Source organism: Delphinapterus leucas, chromosome 1 (assembly GCF_059928025.1).
Source record: "Delphinapterus leucas isolate spDelLeu-1000000601 "Yukka" chromosome 1, BTC_Dleu_Yukka2, whole genome shotgun sequence".
In the NCBI taxonomy this organism is placed as follows: domain Eukaryota; kingdom Metazoa; phylum Chordata; class Mammalia; order Artiodactyla; family Monodontidae; genus Delphinapterus; species Delphinapterus leucas.
The window spans coordinates 140187492-140208309 of NC_143129.1; the positions used below are offsets into that span (position 1 = coordinate 140187492).

The window sequence follows — 20818 nt, forward strand, 5'->3', positions numbered from 1 at the left end:
CAGTATGTACCATGTGCCAGGTGAAGGGCCCACAGTGTCCGACGTCTAAAACGTGGTCTCATAAAGGGAGAGAGACCCAGTGAAAAAATGCAGTCTCCCTCCCCTTAAGGAATGGTCCCGTTGACACTGGCTTCATCATCATTTCTGCCTCTCATTTAACAGTTAGTTCCTGCATTGCCTGGCTTCCCTGACCCCACCAAACAAATGATCTATAAGCTAACACACTGTGCCTTTCTATGTAACCAGGCTCTTTCTGTAATGCAGACAGTCACTCTATAATTCAGCCACGCTGTACACACGCATAAAGTGGCCTGCCCCAGTAACACAATGAAGCACTTTTCCCAGGAAGTGAAAAAGCAATGGAACCTGCTGAAAGAGAGCCTGGATAATCAATTAGAACAGGTGGGATGTTGCTTCTCTTCCTAAGGGTCCTTCCTCCCTGCTGATCTCTTCCTTCTTGTTTGCTTTTGATACATGTTTAGGATTAGATGGGTAACCAGGGAATGATTCACAGAGAACTGAAGGTCAAAATCTATTGACACAGATCATTTAATGGGACTATGGGTATATAATTCCCTACAAAATACTGATTTGGGTTTTCTCCATCAATTCTGAACATGAAATCAACTAGTATAGTTTTAATTGTCAAGAAATATCAAGGGTAAGCTGAGACAAAGCGAGAGAGTGGCATGGACATATATATACTACCAAAGGTAAAACAGATAGCTAGTGGGAAGAAGCCTCATAGCACAGGGAGATCAGCTCGGTGCTTTGTGACCACCTAGACGGGTGGGATAGGGAGGGTGGGAGGGAGACGCAAGAGGGAGGAGATATGGGAACATATGTATATGTATAACTGATTCACTGTGTTATAAAGCAGAAACTAACACACCACTGTAAAGCAATTATACTCCAATAAAGATGTTTTAAAAAATGTCTACTATATTCTTTTGATTCACAAAACTATTTTTTTCTTTTACTTTGTATAATGTTCCCAAACCAAACCATCCAAATACCTCCTTAAGGAAGGCATTAGGTAGTAACATTTTATCTTTGGAAACTTGCAAGTAGTTACTTAAAACATTCTAAATTTCTTCCCCTGTCCTTGAAATGCACCATATAAATATTGCATTTGATCCTTAACTTACACTTCATAAATAATTTATTTCAAAAATGTCCCTCCATAAGACTATCAGTTGCTGAGGTGTTCAGTTTTCAGGGAAAGCATTTATTTACTGCATGAGCCCAGGAAGGCTGGTAAAGACTTGGCTAAAAGCTCCACATGGAGCGAATTATGGTAATTATATTAATGCTCAAATCCATGATGTGCTGTTCAAATCGGTTAAAAGGTTTTGCACTGTAGTGTCCACATTTGATGGGTAATGAGTCCACTGGAAATGTTTAACACTTCATAGGGAGGCTTCCGAGATTCATTTCTCATAGTTCCAAGAATTGCTACGACTGCCTGGAGGTAGCTTCCAGAGGAGTTTCTGAAAGTCCCAACTGAGAGTGCATGTCCTCTTTAACATCCTCCACTTCTGGTTCAGACTGAAACTACAAGTTCAAGTCACCAGAAATGAAAATCAAAGGAAACATCATACAATTAATTTTGATGACTGGGTACGTTTTAATTCATGTATGGTAATATTCTGGTTAATGATATGGCTCCTTAGGACATCCATTAAAAATCCATTAACAGGCAAAATCTAATAAAATTATTCTGGAAATTTTCTGCTAGATTAGCACTATGGACTTTTAATGAATATTTCCTGTAGGTATTGCTCTATTAGCAGAGCTAATATGCTAATTAAACATGGGTCTTGTGTTGGAAGGGAGGGGAGCACAAAAAGATGAAAATAATCGGAAAATCAGAGTTGAACCTGAACCCAAGTCACCTAAGATAACTGCTAAAATCAGTAAACATCACTAGAGCTTTTAAAAGCAAAAAGTGTGGACATCCCAGTACCAGCCACCCCAGTCATTCATTTACCCACTTATTAATCAAAGAGTAATTTAGCTGCTAAAATGTCCCGTGTCTTGTGCTGGGGCCAGAATACAAATGTAAATAAGTGAAAATCCACAGGTCAAGGAGCTCATAGTCTACAGTAGAATCAAGACATGTAAACAGGTAATCAATGTGTACTATAATAAACCTGCATTCAATACACCACGGGAATACTCAGGAACAAACAACTAAATTTGAGGGAAAGGGTGGACATATAAATTTTAAAAATCACTTAAACAATGAAGCAATTGAAGTTGAAATTTGTGTTCCAGTAAAATATTAGCTCCTTCTAGGGCCTCCCACAGGGAGGGTTTCAATCCTGACATCATTTATTGGTTCTGCATGTGGTTACAGAAAGTTACTTATATCTCTGATTCTCATCTGTAAACAAGGTAACAGTACTTTTGTCAATGGTTTTAAGAATTACATGCAACAAGGTATGTGAAAGCACACAGAAATGTGCTTGAAATATAGAAGGGGAAGGAGGATTAGCATTTATTTGTTGCCTACTATACACACACAATAAACATTATTTGGAAGTCAATACAGCAAAATGATTAGAGCAGGATTTGGAATCCTCCAAACATAGGTTTGAATTCTGCTTCTGCCATTTGCAAACTGTGCAACCATAGGTTAGACACCCTTCCCCTTTCTGAACCTTGGTTTCTTCAGCTGTAGAACAGGATAAATAAAAATAACTCTGTTACACTGTTTTGAAAATTTAAAAGGATACAGGTTGTAATGCAATAGTATCATGTCTCAGAAACAGTAAACTATTAGTTTTCATTCTACCATTAACTATATCTTTCATAGGCAAGACTATAAAGATATACAGCATTATGAGACTTGTCTAAGTTCATATCATCAGTGCTAAAACTAAAACTACCCTTGCTCCCAGTTCAGTGTTTTAGACCCAACTTGCCTGAACCCCTCAATTACAGGACAAGAGTCCCTCCCCTAGTACTCAGTCCTGATGCTTCTTCTTCAAGGCAGGGAGCTCATGGGGAGCCTCCAGAACACCAGACTGGGGACTCAGGACTTAGTGGCCCTGCTTTAGCTCTAATGACCAGTGCACTAGTACCTTGGGGTTGTGGGCTAAATTTTGTCCCCAAGATTCCTATGTTGAAGCTCTAACCCCCAATGTGACTGTATTTGGAGATAAGAGTCAACAAGGAAGTAATTAAGGTTAAATGAGGCCAAAAGGGTGGGGCCCTGATCTGATAGGTTTAGTGTCTTTATAAGAAGAGACACCAGAGAGCTCTCTTTCTGCACACACACAAAGAAGAGATCACATGAACACATAGCAAGACGCAGCTGCCAACAAGCCAAGAGGAGGCCTCAGAATTAAACTACCTTGTTGGCACCTTGACCTTGGACTTTCCAGCCTCCAGAACCGTGAGAAATAAATTTCTGTTGTTTAAGTCTCTCAGTCTATAGTATGCTATAGTTATGGCAGCCAGAGCAAACAAAGACACCTGACATATCTCTTTGCCACCGTTTTCTCTTAACTCTTTCCAATCCGTCTCAATTCAAACAATTGTGCTCAAGTCAAACACATGCTGTCAGTAGATATTTACCAACATCTTCTATGCCAAGATACTCAAGCGTACGGCAGATACAGTCCCTGCCCTCCAGAAGCTTTTGGTTGAGTATCACTTTGCTGTCTGGCTGCCCATTTCCCCTGCTGGACCTAAGGCACTGTCCAAATCCCCAGTCTGGCTGGCTGGAGTCCTGACCCGTCATCCTCTGGTTGGCTCCCTCAGCCCCCAGAATAAAAGACTGACTCTATTCCCCAGCTGCTATCTCAGTTGCTGGCTCCAGATGGTCTGAATACCCAGAATTTTAAAACTAACCAACCACCATATGACTTAAAGTTTTAATACTTTTTATACCCTGTGAAGTTATATCCACTCATCAGCTGAGAGCCCATCACACTCTGACTCCTGTCTAGGTGTGGACTATGGATGTTTGTTCCAGTCAAGCTCAAACTGGCTTTGGGTGCTAAATATCGGACTTCTGCTTAATCCTGCTGGAGGCCAGCCATACAGCCACATCAGTTCCCTCAGGTCCCAGATATCCCAAGGAGGAAGTCTGCTTTGGTAGAAAAGTATAGAGTCAGAGACCCTAGTCCTACTATTGACCCTACAACTAAACAGCAGACAAAAGAACTGAATCTCAGTTTTCCCATCTGTCAAATGGAAATAGCTAGACAAATAGGTTTGTGAGGGCCTAATGAGATAAATGAATCACCTACCAAATCACCGACCAAAGGACTTAGAACACAGCTGATGACTAACGACTGCTGCTTTGCTTTCTTCCTCCCTTCCCCTGGTCCCAAGCTCCTCCCCTTCTCTACCAGCTCAGATCCTATGACGGTTTCAGTCGAGCCACAGGAAGTCCAGAAGGGTTCTTTCTGCATACTACCCTGGCTCTGTTCTTTACCCCAGATTCAGCTATTAGTAGTTGAACAGACCATGGACAACTGAGCTATGTTGTCCACAGGATAGCAGCATAGATGCTACGTGGATCTTTCATATTTCTATTCTTATATTCTTGCAATCTAAGAGAGTAGTCATGAGGACTCCACCAGAGAAAGGCTGGACTGAAATGACCTACTAAGTGACTCGGTTATCAAGGGGGGTTGAAACTATGGCAGACACTACTAGTTGTTCACTCATATTTTATAGCACAGCTCTCAACTTCTGGCCAGTCACACGAATGGTCACCTGACTGCCTGGCCAATTACCACATTTCCCAGCCACCCCTGCAGCCTCATGAGGCCTCGTTAACAAGTACCAATCAAATACATACACTACCAAATGTAAAATAGATAGCTAGTGGGAAGCAGCCGCATAGCACAGGGAGATCAGCTCAGTGCTTTGTGACCACCTAGAGGGGTGGGACAGGGAAGGTGGGAGGGAGACGCAAGAGGGAGGAGATATGGGGATGTATGTATATCTGATTCACTTCGTTATACAGCAGAAACTAACACACCATTGTAAAGCAATTATACTCCAGTGAAGATGCTGAAAAAAAACAAAAACAAGTGCCAGTCAATAGGATGTGATCAGAAATGGTGTGGCCAATTTCCATGTTATGCTTCCTCCAAAGGAATGTGGATGGATTCTTCTGGTCCTTTATATTCTTCCCACTAACTGGCTGGGAACTGATGAGAAATGAAGTGGCTAATCTGGACCCAAAGTTGGAGGACATGTTATGAGAATGGCAGAGCTGCCTTATAATCACTTACCTCTATTCTACTACATAAAAGGGAAATACTCTGCCATCCTGTTTAATCTGCAGTACTTTTAAATTGTCTCGTTACAACCTCCTAGCCTGCACACTAAACAATACAGAAGTACTTCTCTTTAATCAGGTATAATTGCCTACCTGATGACAGCTTACTAGAATCGTAGGTAGTAACTATAAGAAATAAACATCTTTCTGTGACATGAACATGTAAACCTGAAACTTTAACATATCAGCTACCATTATATGTACCTAGTATCTGAATTCTTTTACCAGGTAAATTCCTACCAATCATCCACACCTTTACTACCCAGTTAGTGTCGCATAAAACTGGAAGTCAGGAACCCTACGGCTTTAGTCAGGAACCACTGGCTCACGTTCCAATTTATGTCTTGCTCCTGATCCTTCCAATTTTGACTTCTTCAATTATTTTTTTTCTGTATGGCCTTGCCTGGTTCCTTGAACCTAAATCACAAGACATTTTCCTAGGTCTGACTGGAGACAATCCATACACATCCCTTTGATTATGCTATTCCCAGTTGCTCCATGCAAGTATCTTCCTCAGTCTAGCCCCACGTCTAACAGTCTACATTTCAAGGCGGCTTTTCATAACTCAGTTCCTATAAGCCCCAATACAGGGGCCTACTAGTCATGGCCTACCCATCATAACTTACTTGCTTCTCTTGGAAAAACAGGGCTGTGTTCCTATATTTTAATTCAGACAAAGACAAACAAAAAATAAACACCAATATATTCAAGTGTACGTACACATAATCAGAAAAAATTATTTTTTTACCTATTTTGCTGTAATTATCGGCAACCAAGTCTTCCAAACCAACCATCTTCCAGAAACTGTCATCCCAGCCTTTCTCTGCAGAGTATGTCCATTTGCACACCAGGGAGCAGAGAGACCTAAGAAAATGGGAGAGAGGTAGAACCAATAATATGAGCCTGGTTTCCTTTATATTTTGCCTAATACTCGTCCAGATATCTGCAATAGTATTGAAAAAGTAGAATAAATTGAAGTAGGTAATTACTCATCCCTGTTTAAATCAAAAGTCCCCACTGACACCTGTTAATGACTGAGAGCATCTTCTTTCTCTTTCAAAAGGCTCCCAGCCCTTTATTTAGGTCTGGATCAAACAATGTATATAAATATTTGTATTTATATCTATATTCATATTTACATGACATTTGTGGGATAAACAGAAATTACAACAATGACTAGCTACTTGATGATACGGAGCATTATTATTAAGTGTTAGGTGTGAAACTGATCATTGTGGTTATGTTTTGAAAAAGGCTTCTTAGCTAAATGATACATACTGAAACACTGATGTATAAAATGATATATTGGGCTTCCCTGGTGGCGCAGTGGTTGAGAGTCTGCCTGCCGATGCAGGGCACACGGGTTCACGCCCCGGTCTGGGAAGATCCCACATGCCGCGGAGCGGCTGGGCCCGTGAGCCATGGTCGCTGAGCCTGCGCATCCGGAGCCTGTGCTCCATAATGGGAGAGGCCACAGCAGTGAGAGGCCCGCGTACCGCAAAAAAAAAAAAAAAAAAAAAAAAAAAAAGATACATTATCTGGGATCTGCTTTAGAAGAGCAAGTGAAGGGGAAGTGAATGGTGTTGCAGATGGAACAGAACCGGCCACGGGTTGACGGCTGTAGGGCTGAGGGTGGCTAAATGGGTGTTCGGCTATACTTCTCTATTTTGTACAGGTTCAAAATTCTCTACGATAAAAAAGTAAAAAAAAAAAGTTATTGGTATAGATGTGATAACTGCAGTCTAAAGCAATATTTAACAGAAGGAAGGCTTGCTTCTGGATGGCGTTTTACTCTCCAGCTTCATTTCTCATCAATTCCCTCTTAGTATTCTACACTCCAGCAATAAAGAATCCTTTGCAGCACTCTGAAGAGGTCACATTCCTGAACACTTCTGTGCCTCTACCCTACTTCTAGGTGCCTGGAAAATTCTTCCCAGCTTCTTAACCCTGATAACTTGAAACACTTCCTTTAGACTAGACTGAGACCCCAGTTCTAGTTTAGATGCTCCTCCTCTGAGATCACAGCGCAGGAATCAAATCTCACACAGACCTTATCACACTGTATAATTAACTGCTTCTTTATATATCTTCTTCCCAAGAGTCCCATGCCTTCCAATCTGTTCTCCCTTGTGTCCAGAGCAAACTTCATAAGGTTAAAACCCGATGACACCAACCCTTGATTCAAACCCTTCAATTGCTCCTCACTCCCTTCAGGAAAAAGTCCCGTCCTTGGCTGGGCTTGAGCGACCCTCTGTGACATGACCATGCTGACCTCCAGCTTCCTCGCTTGCCATCCCCACCCTTGCTTTCTCCATTCTGCAACACTGAACTACTTGAAGTATCCTATAGTGGCCGTGATTGCTCACTTCCCTGTACCTTGAAACCTTTACTCCATTCTGCCCAGAATGTTCTTCCTTGTTACGTGTCCAACTGCTGATTAGCCTTCGTGACTCAGTTCAGACTCTGCCCCTTTACAAAAAGCCCCAGTGAAGGGCCAGCTGAGTCCAAAGCCTCTTCTCCAAGTTCAATGTGGACATACCTGTATCTTAACACTTAACACAATGATTGCCTTTGCCCCTTTCCTTCTCTATCTCTGCCACTAAACCAGCAACTCCTTCAGAGCACAACCAGCCCTAGTGATCTCCACATCACCAGTACCTAGTCCACATTCCGCCATATGTCAAGCCATGATGAATACTGACTGAATGGAAGCTCTAGAGAATGAATATGGTCTGTCTGCCTCACCACAGGTAAGTGATAAACCTGGGGAACGCTTGCAGTTTTACAGATAAACCAAAACCTACCTATCTCATAGAGTCAATAGTCTAGGCCTATCTCATTCAGTCATTCACAGTGATTCACTCATTCACTCACTCACTTAACAAATATTTAGTATTCAGTCACTATGACCCTGGCACTATGCTAGGCTCTGGGGAACCAGTTATACGCAAAAGACCTGGTCTACTGCTCTCCTAGAAGCTGACAATTTAATTGAGGAGACAGTGATCAAACAATCACACTAAAATCACATCCTAACAAAAATGTTCTGTAGAAAGTAGAGAGAGACATGAGAACTTCTGGCAGGAGAACCTGGTGGGAGAAAGGGGGAGAAAGTGTCAGGGAGGGCTCCACAGGAGAGCTCACATTTTGTGAAACCTAAATGTCTTCTGAAAGCAAACAAATGTTATTTCTCAGTATTTTTTTCACATGTGGCATATATGGCAGAACACATTGCGCTAAGTTAAGTGGCACCAATATATTGAAGGAACACTAGTCCCAGTAGAAACTTAATACATATGTGCTAAACCCTTCACCTTATTTAAGCAAAATAATTTTTTGAGGTATAAAGAAAGCAGCCATCTATGCAGCATGTTCTGAAGAATATACAACAGATAACTCTTCCTGGAACAATGCCTGAAATTCCAACTTTTTAGAAGCTATGATAGCTCACTGGAAAGAACAATGAAATGAAACAAAAGACTGTGTGGAAGGATTGCTTCTAAGGATCGATCCACATACGACAACTCTTCACTCGCCAAATGCCCCATTCATTTGCAGACTTCTGTGCCTCTATTCTGTCCCTTCCATCTTGACTGATTTTTGCTCCTTTCACTCAATGTTGTCTACTTGGAAAACTCTATGTTGTTCTTATGGTCCAGTTCCAATGTGTCCTCTGCACAAGAATCCTCACTACCTCCAAGCTAACCTCATGGCTGTCTCCTTTGAAGTAGCATTATAACTTGGAAATGTTTCATTGCAATTCTTAAATGCTGAGGCAGGCTGAGTTCATGGTCCCAAGTCTTCCACTCTCTAGGTATCCACATACTTTGCCACCTAATTTGCAGTGCTACACCCTCCCCCTCCCAACCTCACACTGTGGGCAGGGCCGCCTTTCCTACCTCTAGACTTTGGATTCGGTCATGTGACTGGATTTGGCCAAAATAATGAGGCAGAAGTGACTGCATTCCAGTTTCAAGTCTAAGCTTCAAGATACATTATGTGTTTCTGCTTGCTCTCTTGAACTTCTGAGAAGATCACTCAGGGTTAGCCCACTGGTGCCAGGAGGAGGATAAGAGGTATGTGGGGCAGAGCAATGACCACCAAGCCCAGCCTGGATCAGACATCTCCAGGGAGCCAAGACTGGAGGGGGTGAGTCCAGCTGAGAACAGAAGAACCACCCCGCAGAGAAGAGCCTAAATGAGCTACCTGTGAGTCAAATAAATGATTACTGTGTTGAACTACAGAGCATTGGTTGTGGTTTATAACAGAGCAATAGTTAAACAGCTCAACACTTTACAGCATAACTAAGCAATCCAGGTAGACTCTCCCTCCCCACCCCCAATAAGGGCAAAGAGAGGGATGTCCAGTTCTCGCAGCAAGTTAGAATAAGTGGCCAGAGAGTATGCTTGGAGTGAAGGTGACCGAACCCAGGAGGCAGGAAGTTTTACAGCTGCAGATGCCTCTGGTAAGTCCCTCCTGCATTAGGGTTATTCAGACACTATGTGTGTCCCTTCCATTTGGGTCTCTTTAAATCAACTCTTGGGTAATACGGATATACGAGCACAGCACAACTGGCAATACTTAGAGAGTGCATCTGAGGCCACAGGTTCTCCAGAAGCCTTCAGCAGAGAGAGAGCAAGTACAGGACTTTGTCTTGTTAGTAAGTAAAGGCAAGCTAGCAGCAGCAGAACAAAAGGTTTGCTTCCCTCTAAGGCTTCTATTAGGACCACTGTTGTCATTCCCTCAGGTGTGTTAGTGAACAACCTGCACTCTCAGGATAGCTATTCACCCTCAGGCGAGCTGACCTATCAGCCTGTGCGTGTGTGTGTTCACGTGCACCTACATTCTCCTGTTGTGAGAGCATGGGTGGGAGGAGTGATTTGTAGGATCAGAATTCAAGATAGGAGCCCAAGAAAGACAGGGGTTATCCTAGCAGGGTGAATTGTTTCAAAGATTGGCAGCAGGAAAGGAGAGCTGAGTCCACCCAGGGAAAAGGGTCACTCACTATTTGTTCCCTGCCAGCAAGAACACCAGGGCAGAAACTGCTGCAACTTTCACTGCTTTCAGATTTGTTAATGTCAAAGAGACTATAAAAGCCTATAGCCTATATGAGAGTCAAAAGAACATAAACTAAGGAGTAGGCAAAACAAAAATAACACCTAACTTAGGGGACTAGTTTACCTGAGAGAGAAGATCATACAGAACACCTCTAAGAGGAAGGTCTCAGTGAGGTAGAAATGATGAAAACAATTGGAAGAGAACACCAATAATGAAAGCAATGAGAAATCAGAAGGCAGTATGAAAGACTCTGAATTAAAACCACTAACTTTCAATTTTATTAAAAATTTCTGTAGGAGAATTAAAAACACAAAACAAAACACTGGCACTGTTAAAAATTGAATTAATTATCTGGAAGACCAAGTGAACGAAATATCTTACTACCTGTAACAAAGACACAAAGGAATAATGAGGGAATAAATAAGAGGCTTGGAGGGCAGATCTGGCAGCCTAACAAGAGAATAACAGGAATTCCAGAAGGGATTTTTAAAGAAGAGGAAAAGGAAAAAAAGAAAAGATGAAGGAGATGTTCTAATTAAAGAAACAGAGTACTAGTTTTTATTTATTTATTTATTTATTTATTTATTTATTTATTTAAACTGGCTGAAGCAAGATTTAAGTCTGCAGTGAAAAGTCTCATTAAGTCCAGGAGGTGAATCCAGGAAATACTTGAAGTTCAAGCATAAACAGAAAATTATACAAGCTTCCAGGCAGAAAGAATAAGTTACTTACAGCGGCAGGCAAGAGATTCAGCCTAGCTAAGGAATTCTCATCTACAACTCTGGAATGTAGAAGACAGTGGAAAAATGTACAACCATTAAGAAAAATGATCCAAAAATCCTATACCTAGAAAAAATATTATTCAGCTATTGGGGAAAGGAAAAGATTTTCAACGTGCAAGGATTCAAAAGGAAACTTCCCATATACATTCTCTGAGGACAATACTTGAAAAAGAACATAACCAAAAAACAACTGCTTCTGAGCAGTTATCTCAACAGAGAGGAAATCAAAGACTACAGGAAGCAGTGGTGGTGAACCCTGATATTAATTCATATTCTCTCTCTCTCTCTCCATAGTGTGTCTACACACATATATATATACATACACATGTATATATGGGTACATACATATTTAAATCTAAATAGATGATGATCATGTAAACAGAAACTTGTAATATTAAGCTTTCTTGAAACACAACAGGTATGCTATATCAGAAGGAAAATCTAATGATAGCCTGGAACTGAAAATATTAAGTTAGCAAAACATCAAAGTCAGACATTGGACAAGGGGTACGCAGGAAAAGGACTTTGTATGTGTGGGCAGAACATAAATTTAATGTTGGTTGTAAGAAATGATATGGTAATCACTAATGGAAAAAAAAAAAAAGCTTAGTAGATGCTCAAATTAACAAGGAATAAAAAGGTAATAAAGAGAGAATTAACAGTGAAACCAAACTAAACCAATTAAAATAAAAAAAGAGAGCAAGTAATGTAATATAAACAGAAAACAAAAATAAAATATAAAGAATATAATCAATTATTACAGTTATTACAACAAATGTGAATGAGCTGAATTCTACAACTGGTTAAAAGATAATAATCACACTGGGGTTAAAATTAAGGGATATCTTGCTTACAATACAGGTTTTAAAAAATGTGATAAAGAGGTTTTGCTTTTTTATTTAAAAAAAGGGCAGCAAAGAAATGGCAAATACAAATTTTTAAAAATATGACAACATAAATATCCGAGTAGAATACAAGATCAAAAATATTAGCAAAACAAAGAGGATGACTTCAATGACTAAACACTCAAAGAAGAATATTACCATTCATTTAATTTTATGAACTGAACAACATAATGTGAAACATAAAATAAGAGCTCTTAGAAATAAAAAAAAAGAGACTTGAAAAGAGAGACAATTTATTTAAAGCTTTTATGATTCTTTGAGAATTTGAAGAAACAGGTAAACCAAAAGAATACTATTATTGAAGAATTAAAAGACTCCAATGCAGTCAACAAACTCAATTCTATATATTCATATGGGGGAGAGAAAGGAAGAATGTTTTACAATACAAGCAGAGACCAGATGGGTAAACTGGTATTTCACAAAGAAATTGAGAGGTTTAAAATATTTTACTGGAAAATAAATATGTCTTAAAATTAATAACCTAAGAAGGTAACATAAGAAATTATGAAAAACAGTACTAGATTAAACTGAAAGAAAGATCAAAAAGGAGTAGTAAAGATAAAAGCAGATGAAAGACATAAAATAGCAAGATAAAATTCAGGGAATCAACAGAGCCAAAACATGGTTCTAAGAAAAGACAAATGAAACAGAAAAGCCTCTGGTAAAAACTGAGGAAGAGAAAAGAAGAGAAGGTAAAAATAACAAATATCATGAATGGAAATGGGGGCTATAACTACAGATAAGGCAGACATTAACAGGAAAAAAAAAAGGAATTACATGAATAACATTATGCTAGTAAACTTGAAAATTTACATGAAATGGACAGCTTAATAGAAAAACAGAACTTATCGCAACTGACTCAAAAACACAGGAAACCTTAATAAATTTATTACCATTAAAGAAATTGAGTCAGCAGTTAAAAATCACTGCTCAAATAAAACTTCAAGCCCAGATGGTTGTACTGGAAAGTTCTAACAAATGTTCAAGGAACAGAGTACTCCAAAATATTTCAGAATCTAGAAAAAAAAGGAATGCTCCCCAAGTTAATTATAAAGGTAGGATAACTATGTTACAAAAACCAAGCAGAGATAAGAAACAAAAATCAGAGGCCGCTCTCACATTATGAATGAGAACATAAAAATTCTAAATAAGACATGACCAAATTTAATATAAAAATGCGGAAAAAATACATCAAGAACAACATTCAAGAATGTTTTAATAACAGAAGATATATGGATGTATTTTACCACAGGATTTTATTAAGAGAGAGAAAAATGATCAACTCATATTGAAGAATAGAAAATATTTGATGAAGTTAAATGCCACATCAAGACAGAAACTCAGGCTTCCATGGTGGCACAGTGGTTGAGAGTCCGCCTGCTGATGCAGGGGACACGGGTTCGTGCCCCGGTCCGGGAAGATCTCACATGCCACAGAGTGGCTGGGCCCCATGAGCCATGGCCGCTGAGCCTGCGCGTCCGGAACCTGTGCTCCGCTACGGGAAAGGCCACAACAGTGAGAGGCCCGCGTACCGCAAAAAAAAAAAAAAAAAAAAGACAGAAACTCACTAAAGTGGCAATAACAGAAGCTTCTGCTTCTAAACATGATGGAGTAACAGAGGCTGGATTTTACCCCCCTGCCTTAAATAACTAGAAAAGTCCAAGTAAACATAAGAAGCAACTGTATTCAGAACTTGAACAAGTGGCAGCACAGGTCTGTGATCCCTGAGAGAAGGAAACAATGGGGTTAGCCCTAAGATGGTGCTGGCTTTCTGCCTGGGAGCACACACCAGACCACAAAGCAGAAAGAGGGATGCCAAGGAAAACACAGCAGTATCATGAAGCTAAGGGGACTGAGATCAGAATCCAGGGAATTTAAGGTAGCTGGAAGCACAGACTTCCTAAGAGGAGGTAGCAATGCAGAAAGAGGGCCCTGAAAATTTGCACAAGTGTCCCATGAACTCTTTGCTGACTACTGAGATGTAGATACGCACACTGACACTCCGTGAGGTCTGATGAAGGAATGACTGGAAATCTAAGAGCGGAACGGTTCTGACTTCACGAAGAGCTAGGAGTCACTTGAGTTACTAAAATTAAGAGTGGAACATCCTCACCGATCACTTGAGACATTCAGTGGAGACCCTAAAAGACACATGCCTTAGCAGTGTGACTACACTACCTGCACTAACAAAGTTTAAAAAGAAGTCTACAAAGGATAAAACAGCCCAAAGTACATTAATAGCCTCTCACGCAAAGTAGCTCAACAATCCTTAAAAGAAGCCAATAAAATCAAGACACTCACAACATAAAACTGATCCTGTTAGTATCTAATAAAAAATATTTGGGGGACTGGTTCAAGATGGCAGAGTAGAAGGACATGCACTCACTTCCTCTTGCAAGAGCACCTGAATCACAACTAACTCATGAACATTCATCGACTGGAAGACACTGGAACTCACCAAAAAAGATATCCCACATCCAAAGACAAAGGAGAAGCTGCAGTGAGATGGTAGGAGGGCGCAATCACAATAAAATCAAATCCCATGACCGCTGGGTGGGTGACTCACAAACTGGAGAACAGTTATACCACAGAAGTCTACCCACTGGACAGAAGTTCTGAGCCCCACGTCAGGCTTCCCAACCTGGGGATCTGTCAATGGGAGGAAGAATTCCTAGAGAATCAGACTTTGAAGGCTAGCAGGATTTGATTGAAGGACTTTGACAAGACTGGGGGAAACAGAGACTCCACTCTTGGAGGGTAAACACAAAATAGTGACCACATGAGGACCCAGGGAAAGGAGCAGTGACCCAATAGGATACTGAACCAGACCTATCTGCTAATGTTGGAGGGTCTCCTGCAGAGGTGGGGGGGGTGGTAGCTGTGGCTCACCGCAGGGACAAGGACACTGGCAGCAGAAGTTCTGTGAAGTATTCCTTGGTGTGAGCCCTCCCAGAGTCTGCCATTAGCCCCACCAAAGAGCAGGGTAGGTCCCAGTGTTGGGTCACCTCAGGCCAAACAACCAACAGGGAGGGAACTCAGCCCCACCCATCATCAGACAAGCAGATTAGAGTTTTACTGAGCTCTGCCCACCAGAGCAACACCCAACTCCACCCACCACCAGTTGCCCCCATCAGTAAGCTTCCACAAGCCTCTTAGATAGCCTCATCCACCACAGGGCACACAGCAGAAGCAAGAAGAACTACAATTCTGCAGCCTGTGGAACAAAAACCACATTCACAGAAAGAGACAAGATGAAAAGGCAGAGGACTTTGTACCAGATGAAAGAACAAGATTAAACCCCAGAAAAACAACTAAATGAAGTGGAGATAGGCAACCTTCCAGAAAACGAATTCAGAATAATAATAGTGAAGATGATCCAGAACCTCAGAAGAAGAATGAAGGCAAAGATCTAGAAGATGCAAGGAATGTTTAACAAAGACCTAGAAGAATTAAAGAACAAACAAACAGAGATGAACAATACAATAACTGAAATGAAAAATACACTAGAAGGAATCAATAGCAGAATAACTGAGGCAGAAGAACAGATAAGTGACCTGGAAGACAGAACGGTGGAAATCACTGCCGCAGAACAGAATAAAGAAAAAGAATGAAAAGAAATGAAGACAGCCTAAGAGACTTCTGGGACAACATTAAACGCATCAACATTCACATTATAGGGGTCCCAGAAGGAGAAGAGAGAGAGAAACGACCTGAGAAAATATTTAAACAGAAAATTTCCCTAACATGGGAAAGAAAATAGCCACCCAAGTCCAGGAAGAACAGAGAGTCCCAGGCAGGATAAACCTAAGGAGAAACACACTGAGACACACAGTAATCAAACTGGGAAAAATGAAAGACAAAGAAAAATTACTGAAAGAAACAAGAGAGAACCGGTAAATAATATAAAAGGGAACTCCCATAAGGTTAACAGCTGATTTCTCAGCAGAAACTCTACAAGCCAGAAGCAAATGGCATGACATATTCAAAGTAATAAAAGGGAAGAACCTACAACCAAGATTACCCTAGCCAGCAAGGATCTCATTCAGATTCGGCAGAGAAATCAAAAGCTTTACAGACAAGCAAAAGGTAAGACAAGTCAGCACCACCAAATCAGCTCTACAACAAATGATAAAGGAATTTCTCTAAGCAGGAAACACAAGAAAAGGACATACAAAAACAAACCAAAAACAATTAAGAAAATGGTAACAGGAACATACATATCGATAATTACCTTAAATGTGAATGGATTAAATGCTCAAACCAAAAGACACAGGCTCGCTGAATGGATAAAAAAACAAGGCCCCTATATATGCTGTCTACAAGAGACCCACTTCAGACCCAGGGACACATTCAAACTGAAAGTGAGGGGATGGAAAAAGATAGTCCATGCAAATGGAAATCAAAAGAAAGCAGGAGTAGCAATACTCATATCAGATAAAATAGACTTTAAAATAAAGAATGTTACAAGAGACAAGGAAGGACACTATATAATGATCAAGGGATCAATCCAAGAAGATATAACAATTATAAATGTATATGCACCCAACACAGGAGCACCTCAATACGTAAGGCAAATGCTAACAGCTATAAAAGAGGAAATCGACAGTAACACAATAACAGTGGAGGACTTTAACGCCTCACTGACACCAATGGACAGATCATCCAGACAAAAAATTAATAAGGAAACACAAGCTTTTAACGACACAATAGACCAGATAGATTTAATTGATATATATAGGACATTCCATCCAAAACCAGCAGATTACACTTTCTTCTCAAGTGCACATGGAACATTCTCCAGGATAGGTCACATCTTGGGTCACAAAGCAAGCAAATCGGTAAATTTAAGAAAATTTAAATCATATCAGGCATCTTTTCCGACCACAATGCCATGAGATTAGAAATCAATTACAGGGAAAAAAACGTAAAAAACACAAACACATGGAGGCTAAACAATACATTACGAAATAACCAAGAGACCACTGAAGAAATCAAAGATGAAACCAAAAAATACCTAGAGACGAGCTACAATGAAAACACGATGATCCAAAACCTATGGGATGCAGCAAAAGCAGTTCTAAGAGGGAAGTTTATAGCTATACAAGCCTACCTCAAGAAGCAAGAAAAATCTCAAATAAACAATCTAACCGTACACCTAAAGGAACTAGAGAAAGTAGAACAAACAAAACCCAAAGTTAGTACAAGGAAAGAAATCATAAAGATCAGAGCAGAAATAAATGAAATAGAAACAAAGAAAACAATAGCAAAGATCAATAAAACTAAAAGCTGGTTCTTTGAGAAGATAAACAAAATTGATAAACCATTAGCCAGACTCATCAAGAAAAAGAGGGAGAGGACTCAAATCCATAAAATTAGAAAGGAAAAAGGAGAAGTTACAACAGACACCGCAGAAATCCAAAGCACCATAAGAGACTCTATGCCAATAAAATGGACAACCTAGAAGAAATGGACAAATTCTTCGAAAGGTATAACCTTCCAAGACTGAAGCAGGAAGAAATAGAAAATATGTACAGACCAATCACAAGTAATAAAATTGAAATTTAAAATCTTCCAACAAACAGAAGCCCAGGACCAGATGGCTTCACAGGTGAATTCTATCAAACATTCAGAGAAGAGCTAACACCTACCCTTCTCAAACTCTTCCATAATATAGCAGAGGGAGGAACACTCCCAAACTCATCCTATGAGGCCACCATCACCCTGATACCAAAACCAGACAAAAATGTCACAAAGAAAGAAAACTACAGGCAGTATCACTGATGAACAAAGATGCAAAAATCCTCAAGAAAATACTAGCAAACAGAATCCAACAGCATATTAAAAGGATCATACACCATGATCCAGTTAGATTTATCCCAAGAATTCAAAGATTCTTCAATATATGCAAATCAATCAATGTGATAAACCATATTAACAAATTGAAGGAGAAAAAATATATGATAATCTCAAAAGATGCAGAAAAAGCTTTCAACAAAATTCAACACCCGTTTATGATAAAAAACCCTCCAGAACGTAGGCACAGAGGGAACTTACCTCAACATAATAAAGGCCACATATGACAAACCCACAGCCAACATCATTCTCAGTGGTGAAAAACTGAAACCATTTCCTCTAAGATAGGAACAAGACAAGATTGTCCACTCTCACCACAATTATTCAACATAGTTTTGCAAGTTTTAGGCACAGCAATCAGAGAAGAGAAAGAAATAAAATGAATCCAAATCAGAAAAGAAGAAGTAAAGCTGTCACTGTTTGCAGATGACATGATACTATACACAGAGAATCCTAAAGATGCTACCAGAAAACTACTAGAGCTAATCAATGAATTTGGTAAGGTAGCAGGATACAAAATTAAGGCACAGAAATCTCTTGCATTCTGACACTCTAACAATGAGAAATCTGAAACAGAAATTAAAGAAACACTCCCATTTACCAATGCAAAAAAAAGGATGAAATACCTGGGAATAAACCTACCTAAGGAGAAAAAAGACCTGCATGCAGAAAACTATAAGACACTGCTAAAAGAAATGAAAGATGATACAGACAGATGGAGAGATATACCATGTTTTTGGATTGGAAGAATCAACATTGTGAAAACGACTATACTACCCAAAGCAGTCTACAGATTCAGTGTAATCACTATGAAACAAAAAATGGCATTTTTCACAGAACTAGAACAAAAAATATCACAATTTGTATGGAAACACGGAAGACCCCCAATAGCCAAAGCAATCTTGAGAATAAAAAACGGAGCTGGAGGAATCAGGCTCCCAGACTTCACACTATACTACAAAGCTACAGTAATCCTAGTATGGTACTGGCACAAAAACAGCAATATAGATCAATGGAACAGGATAGAAAGCCCAAAGAAAAACCCACGCACATATGGTCACCTTATTTTTGATAAAGGAGGCAAGAATATACAATGGAGAAAAGACAGCCTCTTCAATAAGCGGTGCTGGGAAAACTGGACAGCTACATATAAAAGAAGGAAATGAGAACACTCCCTAACACCATAAACAAAAATAAACTCAAAATGGATTAAAGACCTAAATGTAAGGCCAGACACTATCAAACTCTTAGAGGAAAACACAGGCAGAACACTCTATGACATAAATTACAGCAAGATCCTTTTTGACCCACCTCCTAGAGAAATGGAAATAAAAACAAAAATAAACAAATGGAACCTAATGAAACTTCAAAGCTTTTGCACAGCAAAGAAAACCATAAACAAGACCAAAAGACAACCCTCAGAATGGGAGAAAATATTTGCAAATGAAGCAACTGACAAAGGATTAATCTCCTAAATTTACAAGCAGCTCATGCAGCTCAATAACAAAAAACAAACAACCCAATCCAAAAATGGGCAGAAGACCTAAATAGACATTTCTCCGAAAAAGACATACAGATTGCTAACAAACACGTGAAACGATGGTCAACATCACTAATCATTAGAGAAATGCAAATCAAAACTACAATGAGGTATCATCTCACACCAGTCAGAGTGGCCATATCAAAAAATCTACGAACAATAAATGCTGGGGAGGGTGTGGAGAGAGGGGAACCCTCTTGCACTGTCGGTGGGGATGTAAATTGATACAGCCACTATGGAGAACGGTATGGAGGTTCCTTAAAAAACTACAAATAGAACTACCATATGGCCCAGCAATCCCACTACTGGGCATATACCCTGAGAAAACCATAATTCAAAAAGAGTCATGTCCCACAATGTTCACTGCAGCTCTCTTTAAAATAGCCAGGACATGGAAGCAACCTAAATCTCCATCGACAGATGAATGGATAAAGAAGATGTGGCACATATATACAATGGAATATTACTCAGCCATAAAAAGAAACGAAACAGTTATTTGTAGTGAGGTGGATGGACCTAGAGTCTGTTATACAGAGTGAAGTAAGTGAGAAAGAGAAAAACAAATACCGTATGCTAACACATATATATGGAATCTAAAAAAAAAATGGTTATGAAGAACCTAGGGGCAGGACAGGAATAAAGACGCAGATGTAGAGAACAGACTTGAGGACACGGGGAGGGGGAAGGGTAAGCTGGGATGAAGTGAGAGAGTGGCATGGACATATATACACTACCAAATGTAAAACAGACAGCTAGTGGGAAGCAGCCACATAGCACAGGAAGATCAGCTCAGTGCTTTGTGACCACCTAGAGCGGTGGGATAGGGAGAGTGGGAGGGAGACGCAAGAGGGAGGAGATATGGGGATATATGTATTTGTATAGCTGATTCAGTTTGTTATAAAGCAGAAACTAATGCACTACTATAAAGCAATTATAGTCCAATAAGGATGTTAAAAAAAAAAAATCTTCCAACAAACAAAAGTCCAGGACCAGATGGCTTTACAGTTGAATTCTCTCAAACATTCAGAGAAGAGCTAACACTCATCCTTCTCAAACTCTTCCAAAAAGCTGCAGAGGAAGGAACACTCCCAAACTCATTCTACCAGGCCACCAACACCCTGACACCAAAACCAGACAGAGATACGACAAAAAAAGAAAATTACAGACCAATATCACTGATCAATATAGATGGATAAATCCTCAACAAAACAGTAGCAAACATAATCCAACAACACATTAAAAGGATCATACACCATGATCAAGTGGAATTTATTCCACGGATGCAAGGAATCTTCAATATATGCAAATCAATCAATGTGATACACCATATTAACAAATTGAAGAATAAAAACCATACGAGCACCTCAGTAGATGCAGA

At 39.8% G+C, this 20818-nt stretch overlaps 1 protein-coding gene across 11 annotated transcripts in view; it reads right to left on the reverse strand.

Moving 5' to 3' along the window:
* Positions 1-20818, reverse strand: part of FGGY (FGGY carbohydrate kinase domain containing) — a 418604-nt gene that overhangs the window by 254173 nt on the left and 143613 nt on the right. For all 11 annotated transcript variants that reach the window (XM_089921931.1, XM_089921904.1, XM_089921896.1 and 8 more), the window contains one exon: positions 6051-6166. In XM_089921931.1, the coding sequence (XP_089778057.1) occupies positions 6051-6096 (46 nt within the window). In that variant the 5' untranslated portion in view covers positions 6097-6166. The remainder of the gene's footprint in view (positions 1-6050; positions 6167-20818) is intronic.